This window comes from Mauremys mutica, chromosome 2, assembly GCF_020497125.1.
Source record: "Mauremys mutica isolate MM-2020 ecotype Southern chromosome 2, ASM2049712v1, whole genome shotgun sequence".
In the NCBI taxonomy this organism is placed as follows: Eukaryota; Metazoa; Chordata; order Testudines; family Geoemydidae; genus Mauremys; species Mauremys mutica.
Genome location: NC_059073.1, coordinates 230298726 through 230319119, shown reverse-complemented (window position 1 = coordinate 230319119; position 20394 = coordinate 230298726). Strand labels below are relative to the sequence as shown.

At 44.0% G+C, this 20394-nt stretch overlaps 1 protein-coding gene and 1 long non-coding RNA gene across 8 annotated transcripts in view; one reads left to right on the top strand and one right to left on the bottom strand.

Annotated features, from left to right (window-relative positions):
* Positions 1-20394, top strand: part of CREB5 (cAMP responsive element binding protein 5) — a 385684-nt gene that overhangs the window by 351524 nt on the left and 13766 nt on the right. For all 7 annotated transcript variants that reach the window (XM_045007370.1, XM_045007374.1, XM_045007375.1 and 4 more), the window contains one exon: positions 15222-15545. In XM_045007370.1, the coding sequence (XP_044863305.1) occupies positions 15222-15545 (324 nt within the window). The remainder of the gene's footprint in view (positions 1-15221; positions 15546-20394) is intronic.
* LOC123364883 overlaps positions 12841-20394 on the bottom strand; it is a 46741-nt gene continuing 39187 nt past the window's right edge. Inside the window, exons 4-5 of the long non-coding RNA XR_006577323.1 lie at positions 13834-13888; positions 12841-13382 (exon numbers count right to left, since the gene is read on the bottom strand). This is a non-coding gene — a long non-coding RNA (uncharacterized LOC123364883). The remainder of the gene's footprint in view (positions 13383-13833; positions 13889-20394) is intronic.

The window sequence follows — 20394 nt, the reverse complement described above, 5'->3', positions numbered from 1 at the left end:
AAATGCCAATAAAGGGTTTTGCACCTTCTGTGCATTCTATAGAACCAATAACATAGTTAAGAAACATTCATGGATTAGCTGCAGCTAAAGAGTAGCATGGACAAATATTCATGAACAATACATTTAATGGAGGGCTGGACATGCATGTCAAATATCCTTCCATAGCAAGGACACTGCTTATTTTTTAACAAAATAGTTCTCACTTTCTCACTGTACAGTTCATGTGAAGTCATATTTTCAAAAGAGATTCTGACCAAAACAGTCCCCCTTTGATCTGGAAGTAAATGCCATATACTAGGGAGCACGTGCTCACAGAGTAGAGGCATGAGGAACTGGAGAATCTATTTGATAGTGCATAGCTGCTTGTAGAAAGGCATGGACTTTTGGGTGATGATAACTGCCAATGGGAAAAAAGAAAACACTTTACCGACCCTTCCTTCAATCTGATGGCAGAGTTTTAACTGGGGTCCCCCTCCGGCACATCACTGCCATCCTGCCCCTCTGACACACTTGCCTAGTTCAAAGGAATTCAGTGGAGTTACACGTTTGTTTTTTTTGTTTGTTTCTCCCTCACAAATGTCCCCTTTTTATAGATTTCAAATACTGGCAGGTAACTAGGGAGCTTCATTACCCTAAACATCACCTCAGGGCTATATTAGTGAGTCTGTTGGAAGAATATCACCATTGAACTTGAAATTAACAATGTATTCATTGGTTTTCACAAATTAAAAAATTAGTTCGGGCAGAATGTCAGACATAACGAATACATTTATAACATTGTCCTGCTGGCACAAAAGTCAGACCTCTGTTTTAGGCCCATATTGAGCATTCATCAAAAATGTATGGGGTTTGGTTTTGGGTTTTTTTGTGGGGGGGGGTGTTTGTTTTTTTAATTTTTCCTTTTCTCACATCAAAAAGCTCTGGATAAACACAGCGATCAATGCACATAGTCAGAGCTGCAGGGGTGAGAATGTTCCATCTTACTGTTTCCCTGTAGGTCCAGCTGCAGACAGGCTGAAACTGGCACCTTCTAGCCCTCCACTGATAAATAAGCAGGCTAATTGAATTAATAAACAGATAGCTCTTTTTACTGCCAGCTGGAGCACCATCAAAATGTGTGATAAATTATCTGTCGCTGCTTTAACCACAGGGAAAAAAGGAAAAATTAGCTGCCTTAACCCTTCCTCCCGCCCACCCAAGCCCCCGTATTGGTTTGGCTTCACCCTCCCCTCTCCTTGTCTTCTGTACTTTGGCAGCCTTCCAAGGAGAAGTAGTTGTGAGTGGGAACTTATTTGGCCATGTTGATAATGGGTTATTAAGCTTCTAGACTGTGGTAGGATGCTAACATTCCATGCTCTGCTGTGGGAAAGAGAGAGCGTCTGCTCCACTGGCAGGGTGGGTTCAGAGCTGAGCCCGCTGCAATTTAAGCACACGATACTTGTTAAAGAAGTGGGGTGAGTGATGTGGTTCACTAGCTTAATACTGCAGTGTCTGGTTTCTCTAGTTTTCTCTCTGTTAACACCAAAAAGCTTTCAGGCTGCTCTGATATGAATTCACATAGCACACAGACAAAGACAAGGGCCTCGCTATCCATTTCTCTAAGGAACAGTACAAGGTGGCATAAAGACAAATGGAGCCATCTAAACCCCCCCAGTCTTTTTTCATGTTCTGCAAGCCTCTTGGTGTCATCACTTCCCGCTCTCACAGCTGCCAGAAGGAAAAGCCTGAATTCAAATACTCCTAAACTGTGGGGAAGTTTGGAGTCAGATACATTCAGATCCAGATAAGTTCCCATCTAGCCGCAACCTAAAGAACAGGTTGCATCATCCTTGTCCACTGTCCACTCCCCCTGCACATCACATAACTGAGGGGAGGATTGTGCCTTTTGCACACCTCCTCTTCCCTCCTGCCCCATTCCACTGCTGGGCCCAAATGGCACAGTTTATCCCTAGGTTGTAAACCCTGTTGAGCAAAGACTTCTTTAATTACATGTTAGCACTTCTGTTCTGCTTTTCTTCCACACAGTTCAAAGCACTTTACAAAAATTAGATAAGCATTGTGATCCCCATTTTACAGGTGGGGAAACAGAGAAGCAGAGAAGTTGAGTTCCATAAATCCAGTAGGAGGTAATATCGCCCACCTCTGAAACACAGCCCCCTCTGAGGTGGAACAAGCTGGCTATTTTACAAGTGCCACAGTTACAGTACTGGCACAGCATGTAGTAGTAGAAGCAAAGAATGACTTTTCTGTTTCAACCTATAGGGGGCATATTAGGTAGGTAGGATGAAAATACACAATTGGAATTTGGCGTAAGTTTATTTTATATATTTAACTTATCACTGTTAAAGTTTGATTCCCAATATCGGTTACAGCTGCTGTGTTCTTTTTGGCCTATTCCAGATCACCACATCCCTTTTGCCTTGCTATGTGCTGCCAGCCATTAGCTTCACAATGAGAAAAGCAAGCCTGGAATGAAAAATGTTTTTAAAACCTCTCCAAACCTTATCTTTCTGAAGCAGCATGAAACAGGAGCCGCTGTTAGGTGCAGTTACTAAGAGTGCTGAAGTGTGTGATCACAGCATAACTATCTTCGTCAGAATGTGACTTTTTCTGGTGCATGTGTCAGGTGAATCACACAGTGCTGGTATCAGAAAGACTAACACTGATGGCTAATAAAGAGTCTGAGAGAGTAGACAAGGAGATGCATTAAGTGTCAAAACATGTCTTTAATAACACTTCCTTCCACCCCCTTTCAAAGAACATGAGATTCGAGGAAGGTGGTGGGGAAATTGAGTCCCCAAAGTACCTTTCTAAGGGCTACATTGTGCCACCTAGCATAGCCCACAGTAAGAGATGGTAAGCTCCAGGAGGCAATCTGCATGTGCCATTACAGTCCTGGTGGGGAGAGGGGGCATTATACCGTCCCTCATGAGTTTGGCAGGTGCTGCTGGCCAGTGCCTGGTTGGGGGAAAGGAGCCATGTCTCCACTTCCTTCCCACTTCCACTGGGGCACTGCATTCCCCTCAGGGAGAGAGCAGTCTCTGTGCTCCCCAGAATGCAGGGAACTGCAGTTCTGCTTGACCCTTAATGCTGATTGCACAGGGGAAGGCTCTTTATGCCCTCCTGCTCACACAATGTGAGCCTGCCTAAGAATTTGGTCTTAAGGGCTTAGGGCTATTTCACCCCTCTGTTGCATGGTGCACTTGGGGAAATTGTGTGAAGAGAGCTCTTTCCAACCACAGTGAATCCACACAAGAGCAAGGCAGAATACCTTCCTTGTAAGAGGAGAGACCCTGGCAATGTGTCAACCAGAGCACTTGGGCCTGTGGTCAAGCCCCAGACATCCTGCACGTGTGCTGTAGCCTCCATTATGTGCTATTGGGAAGCCAAACTGCTTCTTACAGTACAAAACCATGTTTACATCTGGCTTTCCTGAGCACTAGCAGGATGACTTAGGGACTCACCGAATGGACAGCACCCTTCCCTCCCTAGAATGAGGAAAAAGAAGGGGAGCAGGAATTAAGCAAGGACATGTTTAGATCGGGCAAATGAGATTTAAACATGGTTTATCTAGCCACTGTGTACAGCGGAGCACAGCCATTTAAAACTGCAGACAAATATGTTGTACCATCAACAGGACTACGATGCATTTAAACAGTGTTAGTATGACTCAGTTTAGAATGCGTCAGCAGATACATTTTTCCTCCATTGTAGATAGATCTGGATTTATACTGACAAATCAGGTCATGCAAATTTGGATTTCTATTTAAAAAGGTTTCTTGCTTGGAAAGTTTATTCTTCGTTTAACCCTGCTGTATTGTTTTGAAAGGGAATATAACTGAGTTACAAATATACAGTGTATATCACTCATTTTTTTCCTAATGGAAAAAAAGAACATTTCTGCTTTTGACTATGTGGTTATTGTGTGGAAAGATTTTTCTGTTAAAATATTATAAACTGTGTTTATCGCTCATGTTTCATACTTTACATTTCTTAAAGTGGATTTGTGACCCAAGAACCCCTGAATGCCAACCGGCAAGAGGGTTACAGGAATATCTTGATTCTGTTATGTACATTTTAGTTCACCAAAGAATGTCATGTGAGGTCTTAAGTGAAAGCTGAGGTCACACTGGTCATTAATATCATTGTGAAAATATGTACAGACACTATGTAAGGAGTTATGTATGTTCAGGCAAGTCTTATCATACGCGGGGGTTCCGTTCTGCGGTTATCGCGTATACTGAAAATTATATCCCCAAGCCCTTTAAATCCCGCCCGCAGCTCCAGCGGCCGGGCCAGGGCAGCATTTAAAGGGCTCCTCTGGGCTCCCACCGCCGTGGAGCCCTTTAAATGCTGGCCCCAGCCCCGCCACCGGAGCTGCGGGCAGGATTTAAAGGGCTCCGCCAGTCTTCCCACCGCGGTGGGGAGCCTGGAGGAGCCCTTTAAATCCCGCCTGCAGCTTTGGCAGCCGGGCTGGGGCTGGCATTTAAAGGGCCCGGAGCTCCACGGTGGCTGGATCCTCGGGCCCTTTAGTTTGCCCTAGGGGCTACCAGCCACCTCTGCAGCTGGGAGCCCCCTGGGTGATTTAAAGACCCTGGGACTCCCAGCCACAGCTGGTGCCCCAGGACCTTTAAATCTTGAGGCCACGCTTCTTCCACTTGAGGCCACGCCCCCCCCCAGACTCCGGCCCTTCAGCGTAAAGCTGAAATTGTGCATGTTAAATGCGCGTAAGTTGCAACCGACCTGTATACTAGAAACATATTCTTAGAGTCTGTATCAAAATATGAGTCACCAGCAGAGGTGAAAAAACAGGTTTTCGGTCAGACAAGATGTTTACTCTCCAGTCTCTCTGATGGGATGTAAATTAAGTATTGTAAGCTAACACAATAGATACCCATTTACATACAAAGTAAACAAAGAGACATGCAGTCCACAAGGAAGCAGCGCACAGGAAAAATAGGCCACCGATGGTTATTCTGTCTCTGAATACAGACAATAAACTTTAGGGAGTATAAGTAGAAAGCAAAGAAGACACCCTTATCTTGCACCTAGGAATTAAATGGGCAATGTGTTTACATTCATGAAAATGGGATCTCAGCCAATCTTGGCTGAAAACTCTGTAGAGATCTTCAGGTGAGATAAATTAAGCTCCTCTCTAAAGAAGTTTGTTAGTCAAGTTTAGTCTCTAGAACAGTGGTCCCCAACCTTTTCATCTGGCGTGTGCCAGACGAAGGACCATGGTGGCGGTGGAGCATCCGCCAAAATGCCACCGAATTTCTGCGGCGACGCCTCTCGATGATGTCACTTGTCGGCGGCGAGAGGTGTTATCGAGAGGCGTCGCTGCCAAAATGCCACAGAAATTCGGGGGCGACACCTCTCGATGACGCCACTTGTCAGCAGCAAGCAGCGCCATCGAGAGGCGTCGCCGCCGAAATGCCGCAGAAATTCGGGGGCGACGCCTCTCGATGACGCCGCTTGTCAGTGGCAAGCGGCATCATCGAGAGGCGTCACCGCCGAAATGCTGCAGAAATTCGGCGGTATTTCAGCGGATGCTCCACCGTCAGCCAGGACGCAGGTGCATTTAGGCACCATGGGCACCGCATTGGGGACCCCCGCTCTAGAAAATCTGTTATGATTTTTTTACATAAACCATTTGTTTTCAACATTCTTATTCACTATCACTTGAATCTTTGATAAACTTATATTTGTTTTCACTATAAATATATCTAAGTGCTGTGATACTACGCAAGGCGCTGATCCTGAGTTGAATCATACAGGCTGGTGTGTACACTGTTCCTTTGGGAACAGCAGAATTATAGAATTGTAGGACCGGAAGGGATCTAAGCAGGTCATTTAGTTCAGTCCCCTGCACTGAGGCAGGACTAAGTATTATCTAGACCATCCCTGACAGATGTTTGTCTAACCTGTTCTTAAAATGTCAAATGCAGGAGATTCCAGAACCTCCCTAGGTAGTTTGTTCCAGTGCTTAACTACCCTTACAGTTAGGAAGTTTTTCCTAATGACTAACCTAAATTTCCCTTGCTGCAATTTCAGCCCATTACTGCTTGTCCTGTTCTCAGTGATTAAGGAGAACAATTTATCATCCACCTCTTTATAACAAGCTTTTTACTTACTTGAATTGTGGTATTTCTGTGAGTTTTCAGTGGAGAAGGGGCTGAACACTGCAGGGGAACCCCTCAAAGGGACTCGGAGATGGGGGTGCACCTATTGTTAACCTGCAAGGCAAAGTAAGGCATGGGCCAGAGGAGAGTGCTTGGTGGCTGACAGGCTGGTGGTGTCGGGGAGCTGACACCCAGCTAAGCACAAGCAACAATTCCTCATGCTGAAGGCAGGGGGCTAACAAGGTGACTCTCAGTCCTGGGTACCTTGACAACTGTCACAGGATTAAAGAGAAGTGATGAGTTACTGCAGATACGGGGGGAAGGGGAACATCTAAGGGAAAAGAAGCTTGTTTATGGATGAGGACTGGGTTGAAGGAGGAGGTATGTGGCTGTGCAAAAGGCTTGGGGTGGATGTGGAGCACTGTGTGTCTGTACCAAAGTCCTACAGCTTGAAGGGAGCAGACCCACTGTGAACCATACAATACTTAGTTTACATATAAACAAACAACTTGTGTTTCACCTTTGCTGGTGACCAGCCCTTAGATACAGACCTTAAGAACATAATTTTCAGCGTATTTACATAACTATTTAAAAAACAGCCTGACCTGTTTTAGAATGATGACCAGTGTGACACAGACTTTTGTTAGAGACCTCACAGGACTCCTTTTTGTGAACTAGAATATAAGTGGCAGACTCTGGAGATCCCTGTACCCCTTATGCCTACTGCCAATTGGCATCAAGAGGTCCTTGGGTTACAGATACCATATTATAATCATCAAAATGTAAGACCGGGTGGAAGCTCATGAGGTCTTCAAGTCCTGCACTGAGGCAGGACAAAGTATATATAGACCAGGGGTCAGCAACCTTTCAGCAGTGGTGTGCTGAGTCTCCATGTATACACTCTAATTTAAGGCTTTGCATGCCGGTAATACATTTTAACGTTTTTTAGAAGGTCTCTCTATAAGTCTATAATATATAACCAAGCTACTGTTATATGTAAAGTAAATAAGGTTTTCAAAAAATTTCAGAAGCTTTATTTAAAATTAAATTAAAATGCAGATCTTATTAGTTTAGTGTGATCCTTGCCCTTGCTGAGTTTTCCAATGTCTGGTGGCACGTATTTAGATACTTTAAGCTGCACACAGGCTTCTGAGTTATAAGTTGATAACCAGCTGTCAGGAGGTCAGCGGCTGGGACCCCAGATCGGCAGCTGAGGTGAGTGGAGCTGGCGGCTGGTAGGGCTGAGCGAGGCCGGAAGCCTGGACCCTGTCTGGGAGGGGCCTGTGCTGGAAGCAAGGTGAGTGGGGCTGTGGTGGGGATCCCGGCTGGTAAGGGGCCAGCAGCCGGAACCGCAGAGTGGCAGCAGGCTGAGCAGGTCAGCCCGTCCAGCTCTGGGGATTCAGGGGTGGGCTGAGCGTCTCCTCCAGCCCCCCTCTGGGGTTTCAGCCGCCGGCTCCTGCCAGCCGGGGTCTCAGCCCACTGCCAGCCTGGGGTTCCTTCCCCCAGGCCAGCAGCTGGCGCTGAGTGGGACCGGCAGCAGGACCCTGGCTGACAAGAGGCCAGCAGCGGGAACCCCGGAGCGGCGGCAGGCTGAGCAGATCAGCCCACCACCGCTCTTTTTGATGGCACGCGGGATGGGCTGAGCCGCTCAGCCCACCACCGCTCTGGGGTTTCCACCAGCTGGGGTCTCAGCCTGCTGCTAGCCTGGGGTTCCTTCCCCCAGGCCAGCAGCAGGTGCTGAGTGGGGCTGCGGCGGGGGCCAGCTGAGCAGCTCAGCCTACCGCCGCTCTGGGATTTCGGCTGCCGGCTCCTGTCAGCTGGGCTCACAGCCCGGTGCCAGCCTGGGGTTCCTTCCCCCAGGCCAGCAGCGAGCTCTGAGTGGGACCCATGGTGGGAGCCCGGCTGGCAGGAGCCGGCGGTGGAAACCCCAGAGCGGCGGCGGGCTGAACAGCTCAGCCCGTCCCATGTGCCGTCAAAAATCGGCTCACATGCCACCTTTGGCACACGTGCCATGGGTTGCTGACCCCTGATATAGACCATCCCCGACAGGTGTTTTATCTAACCTATTCTTAACCCCCAATGACAGGGATTCCACAACCTCCCTGGGAAGCCTATTTCAGTGCTTAACTATCCTTAAAGATAGAAAGTTGTTCCTAATACCAAACCTATTTCTTCCATACTGCATATAAGGCAAATTATTTCTTGAACGACCTTCACTGGACATGGAGAACAATTGATCACCGTCCGTTTTATAACAGCTCTTAACATATTTGAAGACTATTATCGGTCCCACTTAGTCTTCTTTTCTCAAGACTAAACAGGCCCAGTTTTTTTAACTTTTCCTGATAGATTAGGTTTTGTAAAACTTTTATCACTTTTGTTCATCCCCCCCGTACTCTTTACAATTTTCTCACATCTTTCTTAAAGTGTAGTACCCAGAAATGGACACAGTACTCCAGCTGAGGTCTCACTAGTGCCAAGTAGAATGGGATAATTACCTTCTGTGTTTTGCATACACTACTCTTGTTAATACACACCAAAATAATATTAGCCTTTTTTTTAATTGCATCACATTGTTGACTCATATTCATGATCCACTATAACTTCCAGATCCTTTTCAGAGGTACTACTGCCTAGGCAGTTATTCCCTATTTTGTAATTGTGCTTTTTTTCCTTCCTAAATGTAATACTTTGCACTTATTGAAATGCAACTTGTTGATTTCAGATCAGTTCTCCAATTTGTCACGGTCATTTTGAATTCTAATCCTGTCTTCCAAAGTGCTAGTAATGCTTTCAAGCTTGGTATCATCCACAAATTTTATAAGCATACTCTCCACTGCATTATACAAGTAATTAATGGAAATATTGAATAGTACCAGACCCAGGATAGACCCTGTGGGACTCCATTAGGTACCAGGGCCGCCCAGAGGATTCAGAGGGCCTGGGATATTTGGCAGCGGGGGGCCCCCACCACCGAATTGTTGCCGAAGATCCGGCACTTTGGCAACGGGTCCCGGGGCGGAAGGACCCCCTGCCGAAGACCCGGAGCGAGTGAAGGACTCCGCTCCAGGGGCCCCGAAAAACTCTCATGGGGGCCCTGCTAGGTACATCCCCCAGTTTGGAAGATAACTATTGGTAACTACTCTTTGAGTATGGTTTTTCAACAAGTTTTGCACCAACCTTATAATAATTTTATCAACACACTTTTCCCTAGTTTGCTTATGAGAATGTCTTGGAGGACTGTGTCAAAGAAATTACTAAAATCTAGATATATCATTTCCCCTACTATCCACTAGGCCACAAACCCCATCAAAGAAGGAAATTACATTGATTTTTGGCATGGTTTGTCCTTGACAGATCTATGGTGGCTATTCCTTGTAACCCTATTATCCTCTAGGGGCTTACAAATTATTTGTTTAATAATTTTTCAGTATCTTTCCACGTATCAAAGTTAGGCTGACCGGCTATAATTCCCCAGTTCCATTCCCCCGCATCACCCCTTTTTAAAGATCAGTACTATGTCTGCCCTTCTCCAGTCCTCTGGGACCTCACCTGTCCTCCTTGAGGTCTCAAAGATAATTGCTCATAGTTCCAAGATTCTGTCAGCTAGTTTCTTAAGAACCTTAGGATGACTTGAATACATCTAACTCATCTAAATATTATTTTACCTGTTCTTTCCTTATGTTGGCCTGTGTTCCTTCCCCCCTGTGATTAATATTAATCATGTTGAGTATCTGGTCACAATTATCTTTTTAGGGAAGACTGAAACAAAATAGGTAATAAATACCTCACCTTTCTTGATGTCATCTGTTATTAGGTAGAAGACCTGTACTTTTCTTTGTCTTTCTCTTGCCCCAGTGTACTAAAGAACCTCTTCTTATTGCCTTCCATGTCCATTGCTAGTATAACTAATCTTGTACCTTAACCTTTCTGATTTTGTCCCTACATACTTGTGCTAGTCTTCTGTACTCCTTAGCAATTCTTCTGTACTCCTTAGCAATTCATCCACGTTTCCACTTTATTTAGAATTCCTTTTTGATTTTTACTTCGTTAAAGAGCTCCTGATGGAGCCATATTGATCTTTTACTATTCTTCCTATCTTTCCTGCACATCAGGATAGTTTGCTGTTGTGTCTTTAATATTGTTGCCTTGAAACTGCCATTGCTCCTGAACACCTTTTTCCCTTAGATTTTCGTCCCCTGGAACTCTATCTACCAATTCTCTGAATTTATTAAAAAGTCTGCTTTTTTTAAGTCCATTGTCTTTATTCTGTGGCTCTCACGCCTTCCTTTCCTTAGAATAATGAATAATCAAATACTGGATAAAAATGGAAATAATAATGGACACACATAGGCAGAATTACAAATATTGTGGGAACCTTAACTTTGAATTTCCTGAGTTCTGTGCAAATAAATGTCAACTGTATCATTTCACAAATATCACTTCTTGCATTTAATAATCAAGAAACACAGAGGTATGTTTCAAGTGTATTTCTCCAACATATTTCTGTCCCTGTTATAGGGTATTTATTCATCAAAATGGATATAGAATAAATTAACAGGGAACTTATTTTTCTAAATAATTAGAAGTCAAAAATATTCTATGCACAGGAATAATTATGCTTACCTCCTTTGTAAAATGCTTTGAGATTTACAGATGAAAATCACTAAATAGAAGGTAGGCGTTATTACTGTTATTTATGCTGGGACTTCCATTGTGGTCCAACCTACACTTAGGCACTCCCAAAACAATGGACATCCCTTCAGCAATGCCATCACCAATGAATGGTACTTTTGTGATGAACACCATTGTACTATTGTCAGCCACTACACTTGTAGTGTGACACTTCCGGAAATAACAAAATTATAATGGTCAGTGTCTGAAGGTCTGATCTTGTGAGATGATGTCATCAACTTATATGGGTGGCAGTAGGAGATGAAACTACACAGCCCACCATAGGTTCAGGCCCAGATCTCAGAAGTTTTAAGGTGGTTACTTCGGATGGTACATCTTTCGTGTACTCTGCAGTTTGTTTTATTGCCGGTTTCATTGTTTTCAACTGATCATTTCTTCTTAAAGATTAATTCAATTCAGCAGATTTGACTTTGGGAGGACAACGGAGTTAGCTTTTTATTAGAAGCTTCGTTTATTCACTCTAATTTAAGGTTTCACGTGCCAGTAATACATTTTAACGTTTTTAGAAGGTCTCTCTCTCTAAGTTTATAAACTATTGTTGTATGTAAAGTAAACAAGTTTTTTTAAATGTTTAAGAAGCTTCATTGAAAATTAAATTAAAATGCAGATCTTACCAGTTTAGTGCAGTGGTTCTTAACCTGGGGTGCACGCACCCCCTGGGGCAGGGCCGGTGCAAGGATATTTTGTGCCCTAGGCGAAACTTCCACCTTGCGCCCCCGCCCCTGCTGCACATTGGTCCATTGAGGGGCAAGTCCCCACAAGCCTTTATAGACCCTAGGGGCCAGCCTGCCCAGGGGCTGCTTCCCAGACCAGGTTCCCCCCTCCCCATACCCTGAACTCCCCTGGAGGGTGCACAGCCCCTCCCCCCCCGGCGAGCCCTCTCCACCCCACCCAGGTGGCCCCCACCCCAAGTCCACTCACTGGCTTTGCCGGGCTTGGGCCACTGCAGCAGCTCGGCAGGGAGGAGCCGCCTTCCAGAGGAGCCGCCTGCCTGGGCTGCAGCCCAGTGCCCCCCCCGGGGGGGCTCCTGCAGCGGATGCATGCCGGCGGCAGTCTCTGTGTGCCCCCCGGCTCCCCCTCACCGCGCTCAGGCTCTGCAGCTCCCGGAAGTGTGAGCCGCTGCCGCCTTCCCTCCCACAGCAGGCTCGGGGCCCCGCGCCCCATCAGCTCACACTCCCGGGAGCCGCAGAACCCGAGCACGGTGAGGGGAGAGCCGGGGGGTGCGCCTGCTGCCGGTCTGGGGTCCCGGCTGCCGGCCTCACTCAGCCTCTGCCAGCTTGGGGTTCCATTCACTCAGCCGGCTGCGCGCTGTGCGGGGCCGGCGGCCAGGAACCCGGCTGGCAGCCGTGTGCCAGGCAAAATCAGCTCACGTGCCGTAGGTTGCCGACCCCTGGACTAGGACATAATAGTTAGAGCTAGGAAATACCTTTCAGATCACACTCCATCTGCTTGCAAGGGCATGTTACAGTCTCTGATAAAGGACATTGCAGACATTAAGCTGATACTACAGTTGGTCATGTTTCTTCACTGATGTTAATGGGATTTAGGCATGTGCACCAAGCAGGGAAAAGGGACCAACTGCTTGATATATTTATATGAGTGCAGTAGCACAAACTGAATTAGAATTAGAAAAACATTAATATTCATATCCTTCTTGCTTCCTTGCTGTCCTTACCTGGAGTACTACTGTGATGAGAGCTTTAGAAAAAACAAAAGATGAATAGGACAGTACAGTTTTATTTCATGCAGTGACTGAAGCTTAGAGATGATCAAAATAATTTACTTAAATTTCTGTTCAACAAAAATAGCTTTTAGAAGGAAACAAATATTTTCACTGATTGTTTTTTTCCATCCCTGGTTCAGGATTTGCTTTTTTTTTTTTAACAGAAAATGTCTAATGCCAAATTATTTTCACTTTTTAAAAACTTAGTGATCAGAAAAAAAATCTGGTTTTGCACTTTTGGTTTCTTCTAAAAACACTGAAAAACACAAATTTTTTTCCACTGGAGATGTTGGGGGGAAATTCCTGATGGGGAAAAAAATGGCTTTTTTTTTTGACCATCAAGTTATTGATGTTGGGACACAGGAGAAAAAATGGCAAAAAATAAGTAAAGATGTCAAACAAATTGCAGTGGCATGCAGGAAACCTAATTTAATTGCCAATTCCTCATCTTAGTCTCTTGCTACCCATTTCTGCTAGGGGCAGGGTTTGCTCAGTGATGCTCAATAGCGGTCCCTCTGGTTAACTGCAATGAGGGGCTATTAAAGAAATGTCCTGCAGTCCTTTTGGGCTAGGTGGCTGGTTACTTTGAGGTGAGACATCTAGAGGTGGAATATAAGGTAAAGAAACAGTGTGGGGATCTTCAGAAATGTGGATGCCACCTACTCTCAGGAAAAAATGGCAGAGTTCCAAGTATTCTGTCTTCTTTCTTAATCCAATTTTCAGAATTGCTGAGCACCAGGAGTTCCCTTTAAAGTCAGTGGCATAACTTCTGCTGATGTGAATGGGAGCACGATTGGGTACTTGATCGTATCTTTGTTTGAGTCCCTTTGCCTTGAAATGCACTAGAAAATATGTAAATATGGTGCCATCACATTGTATTTTACACTACAATAAAACAGCAGTTTGGAATTACCAGACCCAAACGAACAACAAAACTGAAGTCTCTCCTCCCACCCCAACACATGCACAATACAAAGAGTTTACTAAATTCCTGGGGATTTTTCCAGCACTCTACAACACAAACAGTTGATCTTGCCGAAGACAAGGGAAAATGTTGATAGTTCCCCAAATGTTTCTAATTGGCAGCAGCTTCTCATTAATGAAAAATAAATTGCCTTCGGGTGTGTGGGGGTGTGTGTGTGAAGTGTGAAGTTAAAGGAAAGCTTCACTGGGACAGAATGGGGGAGATAGCTGGTTTCTTACCAGGATCCAGATCCAGGGCAGCTGGCCCACCTTCCCATAAGGAAATGTGAACAAGGAGCTTGTAAAATACACAGACCAAATGGAAATTACCCGTATTGACTGAAACCAGCTGCATGTCAGGCTTCTCCCTGTCTCTCTTGATTTGCTGTCGCAGATAAATGGATGTGGTAGAAGGGACCATGGAAAGAAAACAAAATATTGTGTTCTGCTTGAAGTCACGCCACAGTAATAGCCACAGTTTTTGTAGCTAAAAGAAAACATTTATTTGCAAATTAGGTCTCCCTTGCCCCATTTTTGGCTTTGAACTTTATGCCATTTAGAACAAGTCACACTGTAGTTGAGCTTCAGAGTGTTTTGACAAATACAGAGTGGGCATATTTCTTAGGTATTCATGATTTATAAAAGTGCTGGCTAACCGGAGTTTTTTTTGGGGGGGGGGGCAGGGGGGCTGCATTTTGATTTGGAAAACAACTAACTTTGGCACTGACTTTGCTGAGCTTAAATACGAAGCTGGTCTTAGGTAATCCAATGTGAAGCCTATGTTGGTGTGACAATATGGCTAATACATTGGTACTATCCAATAATTGAAGGGGGAAATTCTTCCACCTTTAGCTATCATTACAATGAACAAAAGAACCTTTTCCTGCAATACTTACTCAGATTAAACTTCCTTTGGCTATTGCGGGATACCCTAAGGTGGGAGAATTAGAAGAATCTTGTTGACATTTACTGTAGTTTTGCCGGAGTTAGAACTGCAAAAATCAACTCCCGCATCAGTAAAAGATATGAGGACATCACTGAGGCAGGAATTAGCATGCAACAATGAACCACAGCTAGCATTTGAGCTTTCTAGCTCAGACACAAAGAACCTTAATGGCAAGACCACACTTAACTAATAATATTTTGGTTTGGTGGGAGGACAAAGGTAAACCTCTTATGAGGTAAAATATTGTAAAGTGACTTGTGTTCTTGGGCTCTGAAATTTAAAAAAAGGGTCAATATTCTATTTCTTTGAGGCAATAAAAAAATATCTGTATTACTGGATGGTAATTTAGTGTGAATCTTTGTTCAAGGCATCATTTTAGCAGGTGTTCTTTTTTAAAAAAAAACAAGACTGCATGAGACTTTAAACTTAATGAGCCGACTAAGAATAAAAGAATACTTTTTTCCTCAATAGCATACTAGCACAATCATATGAAAATCTGTAGCTGTTAAATTATGATCCAGATATTTAGTGTTCTATAGGTTTCGACTGATAATGACCAAAAAATTAGATTATAACCTAACAGACGTTGAAGGTTATATGAAAAGCACTATACTTAAGTCAAGAAGCAAAATCTAGAAAAAAAATCACAAAAATTACAGACACTTTCAGGTGCTAAGAGTTTCTACAAATCTGGAAAAATGAAGCTCTAATAAATGTATTATTGATTTAAAATTCTCTCTCTCCCCCCCCACCCTTTTTCCTTCTGTTTTAGAGGTTGAAGGCAGCATTGACTCATCATCCTGCAGCCATGTCAAATGGAAATATGAACACCATGGGCCATATGATGGAAATGATGAGCTCCCGACAGGACCAGACACCACATCATCATATGCACTCACATCCACATCAGCACCAGACACTGCCACCTCATCACCCATACCCGCATCAGCACCAGCATCCAGCACACCACCCTCATCCTCAACCCCATCACCAGCAGAACCATCCACACCATCACTCCCACTCGCACCTTCACACACACCCGGCACATCACCAGACTTCTCCACACCCACCACTGCACTCAGGTGGACAAGCACAGGTAGAACCATTTAATGAGCTATCATCTTCTTCTGTTCTGATGCAAGTTTAAAAAAACAGATTACATGTGCATGGCTTTTCAAAAGCAAGTCCATCGGCTGCTAATAGATTTTCTCTGTTGTTGTCTGCCAGGTTAACCTTACAACAAGCTCTAACTCAAAAATCCCAGATCAAAACTTACTTAGAAACAAAGAAAAGAATGTATTTCAAATGTCTAACTTTCTACAAAAAAGCCCCAAAGCTTGTTCAGGCCATGATCTCTGCAAAGTGCCAAGTGTACATTTATGCTGTTGGTATGTTATGGAGTTTGGCACACTGTGTAGCTTGGCGCACTAAGGATACGTCCATATTGCATTTTAAAACATGCAGCAGCAAGTCTCAGAGACTGGGTCCACAGACTTGGGCTGGCACCAAAAACAGCTGTGTAGACATTCGGGCTCAGGTTCTGAAGCCTGGGGAAGGGGACTGGTTTCAGAGCCCGAGCGCAAACATCTATACAGCTGGTTTTAACATCCCGATCCATAGACCCAGGCTCTGAGACTCACTGCATGGGTTGTAAAACACAGTGTCGACATAGTCTAAGGCAGTGGTCCCCAACCTTTTTCATCTGGCAGGCGCCAGACGATGAGCCAGGGAGGAACGTGGCGGCAGATGAGCATCCGCCGAAATGCCGCCAACAAGCGGCAACGTCAATAGGCGTCGCCGCCGAAATGCCGTCAACAAGTGGCAACGTCAGTAGGCGAAACCGCCAAGTAGCGTCATCCAGAGGCATTGTCAAATCGGTGGAATTTCGGCGGCGAAGCCTCTGGATGACGCTGCTTGTTGGCAGCATTTTGGCAGATGCTCATTTGCTCGTCAGTACGTGGGTGCACTTAGACGCCTCCGCAGGTGCCATGGTGCTCGCGGGCACCACGATGGGGACCCCTGATCTAAGGAGCTTGGACAACTACTTGGCAGCTCATTTTTTTAAACTGTTCAATACACTCTGCCCTCAGAGATGGTCCCACAAGCCCCAATGAAGTAAATGGCATTGCACATGCGTATTTGAAGGATGAGTTTGACCCTGTATATATTTTATTTGTATATGTATAGCAACTTCCATATGAAGTATCACAAGACACTTTATAGTGAATGTCAGTCATAAGGCTATCTGAAAAAATAAGGGTGTAAGTATAGATGGCTTCAAACAAAATCCGCAGATCTAAGTATACCTATACTTTGGTTCTGGATCCAAATTTTGCTGCTGGCCCTCATTTCAATCATGGGAACCAAACCAAAAACTACAGTCTGAATGCTTTTGCATTTTGATCACATTCGGATCCAAATCCAGACCCCAAGTTTGCAGTCAGGGCTGCCTCTAATTTTAAGGCAAGAATTAAAGACTTGAAGTTATTCATTGTCTTGTAGTGAGAAAGTAGTCGTTCCAGATACTGTAGATCAGGTGAAAGAAAATTACAACTGTAGAGCATTACAGAATGGAGACAGAGGGAAGGCCAAGATTAGCCTGGAGAACAGATGAGGATTAGTGGATGAATATTATGTCAGAGAGAGAGGATGAAGCCAGTTGCTGGAGAAAGATTTAACCCAGAAAGATAGTTTTGAATTGGATTCAGATGATGGGAAGCCAGCATAGGTGACGGAAGATGAAGGTCTTGTTTCTTGGAGTGAAAGTGTTGTCTTGCTACAGCATTCTGAACCTCCTGACATTTAAAGAGTAGGGATTAAGAAAAACTATTAGTTGAAAGAGGAAGTAATGAACTCACAAATAAGGATTTCAGCATAGGCAAAGCTGATGTTAAGAGGACTTCTGGCCATATTTTAAGGTGGTGAAAGACAGACAAGCCAGGGAGATATGAGAAGAAAGAGAAGGTCCTTGGTCAGCTATGACTTCAGAATATCAGGCCTGGAAAGAAAAGTTATCATCTGAATTAAGAAGGATGGGAGTGGAGTCATGGATACAGAACAAAGAGGACTTCTTATTACTCAGGAGGAGTTAAATCGGTGAAGCACTTAATTGCTTACAGATATGTTATGGGCAGCTCTTAGAAAAACTTACAAGACATTAAAAATAAGAGGATTTGACATCCCACTGTCCAACCACATTAACTATTTACTGACATCTTGTTTTACTTTGTTATTGCTCTTGCTGCAAGTCGGGGGGATTTCCCTACAGTATTCCTTACAATGTAAAATGTTATGAATTCTGTTTTTCCATCTATTAATTATTTTTTTCCAGAGCTCTTTAACAACTGCAGTAAAAGACCCTATATAATCTCATAACAGAAAGCAAAAGAGGTGTGATCTGTCTGTCCTTTAAGTCAGTAACAGAGTACAGGTAATCTTGGGGCTCAGAGCACTAGACTGGGACTCAGAAGGCCTGGGTTCCCCGCGCTGTCTTTGACACTCTGTGAGCTTGGGCAAGTCACCTAATCTCTCTGCACCTCAGTTTCCTATCTTAAAATGAGGGTAATAATACTGACCTGCCTCACAGAGCACAGAGGTGTTGTGAGGATACATTAGTTAGTGTGTGTGAGGTGCTAAAAGCTCCAGACATGATTGCCAAAGACAGGCACAGACTGAACATCCAGCCAGGCTGCCTGAAGGACGTAGCTAGAGATTGGTCTGCATGGCACTCAATTTGAAAGGAGGTTCCATCCCTGTGGGATTTGCCCTGAGGTGCCAAGATACTTGAGTTGAGCACCATAGAAAAGCCTATAAATAAATAGCAGAACTTCCATTGCCTTTAAACAGGAGCAGGATAAGGCCCTGATTTGAGCTACCAGTGTATTGATGAATTGACTACAAGTGAAAAATAAATGTACAAAATTTAAAAATAATAGACCGGTCAACCTAATGAGCTAGTGTATTGGCACCCTCCCTCTGTTACATGCCTCAGGATTTGGGGCTTCCTGCTCTTTACTTTAATGATGAACTGTTGTGGGGCCTAGTACCCTACTGGCTGGATCTGATTCCACTGGGAACACTTCAAGCCTTGGGGGAGCTCATTTCAAACAGGAACATGAAGTTTGGAGCACCCACAGTGGAACTGGAGACTGTGCACACCAGTTGATACAGAGAAGGTCTTGATCTTGTAAACAGGCATAATTGTCATGAAAAGGTTGAGAACCACTGACTGGAGGCTAAGTAGGATCTATAGATCAGCTGCTTCCCTTGACAACACAATAGTCTCCTCCTGATACACAACAGCAATAACGCTTTCTGAAAGGGGTCATTAACAGGGATAAAAGAAGGGTTTTGCAAGTAATAAATACAAGGTTATTACTTTCTAAACCCATCCATAATCACTCGGCATTGGCCTCTTCGAGGGTCAGATTGCTTCAGCAGACACATTAATTTTATGGTGCGTTTTACTAATTATAAACTTTCTTCTTCTCTTGAGCCTGATACTTCAGTTCCACGCCTCCTGTCAAAGAAAGGCATGATCTGAATTGCTGTGTGCTACATGCTCCCTTGTCATAACTTCCATTGTTCTACACCATGCCCTTGCGTAATGTCAGAATTCATTGCATGCTTTTCCACAGGCATTTTAAGACACACATGAACCTAACAAATTATGTTTTGCTAAAATGAATGAATGAGTACTAATCCTGTGTTAAGTTGCAAAGAATAGAGGGACGTATTGGATCAAGGATCAAGGTAGAAATAGTCATTTAGTGTGTCCCTTTCTGAGTGATAGATGTTTTGCTTTGTGGGAGCTGTTTTGCTTCAGGTATTACAAAAATGATGTGGGTATTGTTATATTTTTCACATTGAAATTTCTTTGGATCAAACTTGCCACCATGACAACTTAGGCACAGCAGGATCGTTTGCATTTTGCTTTGTTCTTTTTGCCATTCTACCTCTGTGTAGATTAGGATACATGATAAGCAGCCCTTAAAAATGAATGAATCCTAATTATAATACTTATACATCCTCTTTCTTAATGGAGCATGCAACATACGGGGTGGAGAGGGAGCCCTCCTTGGAGAATAATGCTTAGACAATTATCAAGATAAGGCCTAATAGACTTCAGGGTCGTGATATATCTGGGAGGTTCAATTAATTATCCCATGTGACATCATTAGTGATGCAACTGCAGCCTTTCTAATTAATACCTGCCAGAGATGGAAGGAAGATGTTTTGTTAACTGGCTCTTGCTAGCCAACTACTGATCACTTCTTACTGAAAATTAAACCATCCGCTATTTATTCAGAATAAAATCACCCTATTAAAAAAAAATCTATAGCTGTATGTTGGCACAGCAGACCCAACTGACAGAACTGAGAGACAGAAAAGCTTTTTATGCCAGATGGAAATGGAGAGAGTAACAGGCGAAGGAAAGCTTTTGGTGTCCAGAAACATAAATAACCAATCTTTGAAGTCTCAAAAGGTGGTGTATGTGAGAAAGTGAAAGGCCTTTGATGTTATGTTGACATTAAAAGCGATCTTTGAGACCTCTACATTTCAGACGTGTTGCTAAAGAGGTAGCAAGCTCAGCCCCCGTGGATGGGGAGCAGCTGGCATTGCTCAACAATAACCTCCGTTAGCCAGTTATGGGGCACTACGTGCTAAAGAAAGTCCCAAACATTACCTCACCACCACAATGCTAGTAACTACAGTGACTGCGTCCACACTAGCAAGCTGTAATTCTCCACTGGTGCAACTCCACCAGTGGTAGCAACATTGGAGACTGCAGTGTGGACATGGTTTATGGCTTTTACCAGCATTTATAAGAACTGACTAATTTTAAAAAAATCAGTTTGTAATAAACATCCCGTAAACAGTAGGTCCTGGCATATTAAAAAAAAAAATCCTTCTTTAAATGAGGTTTTTTTCATTGGTGTTTTTCT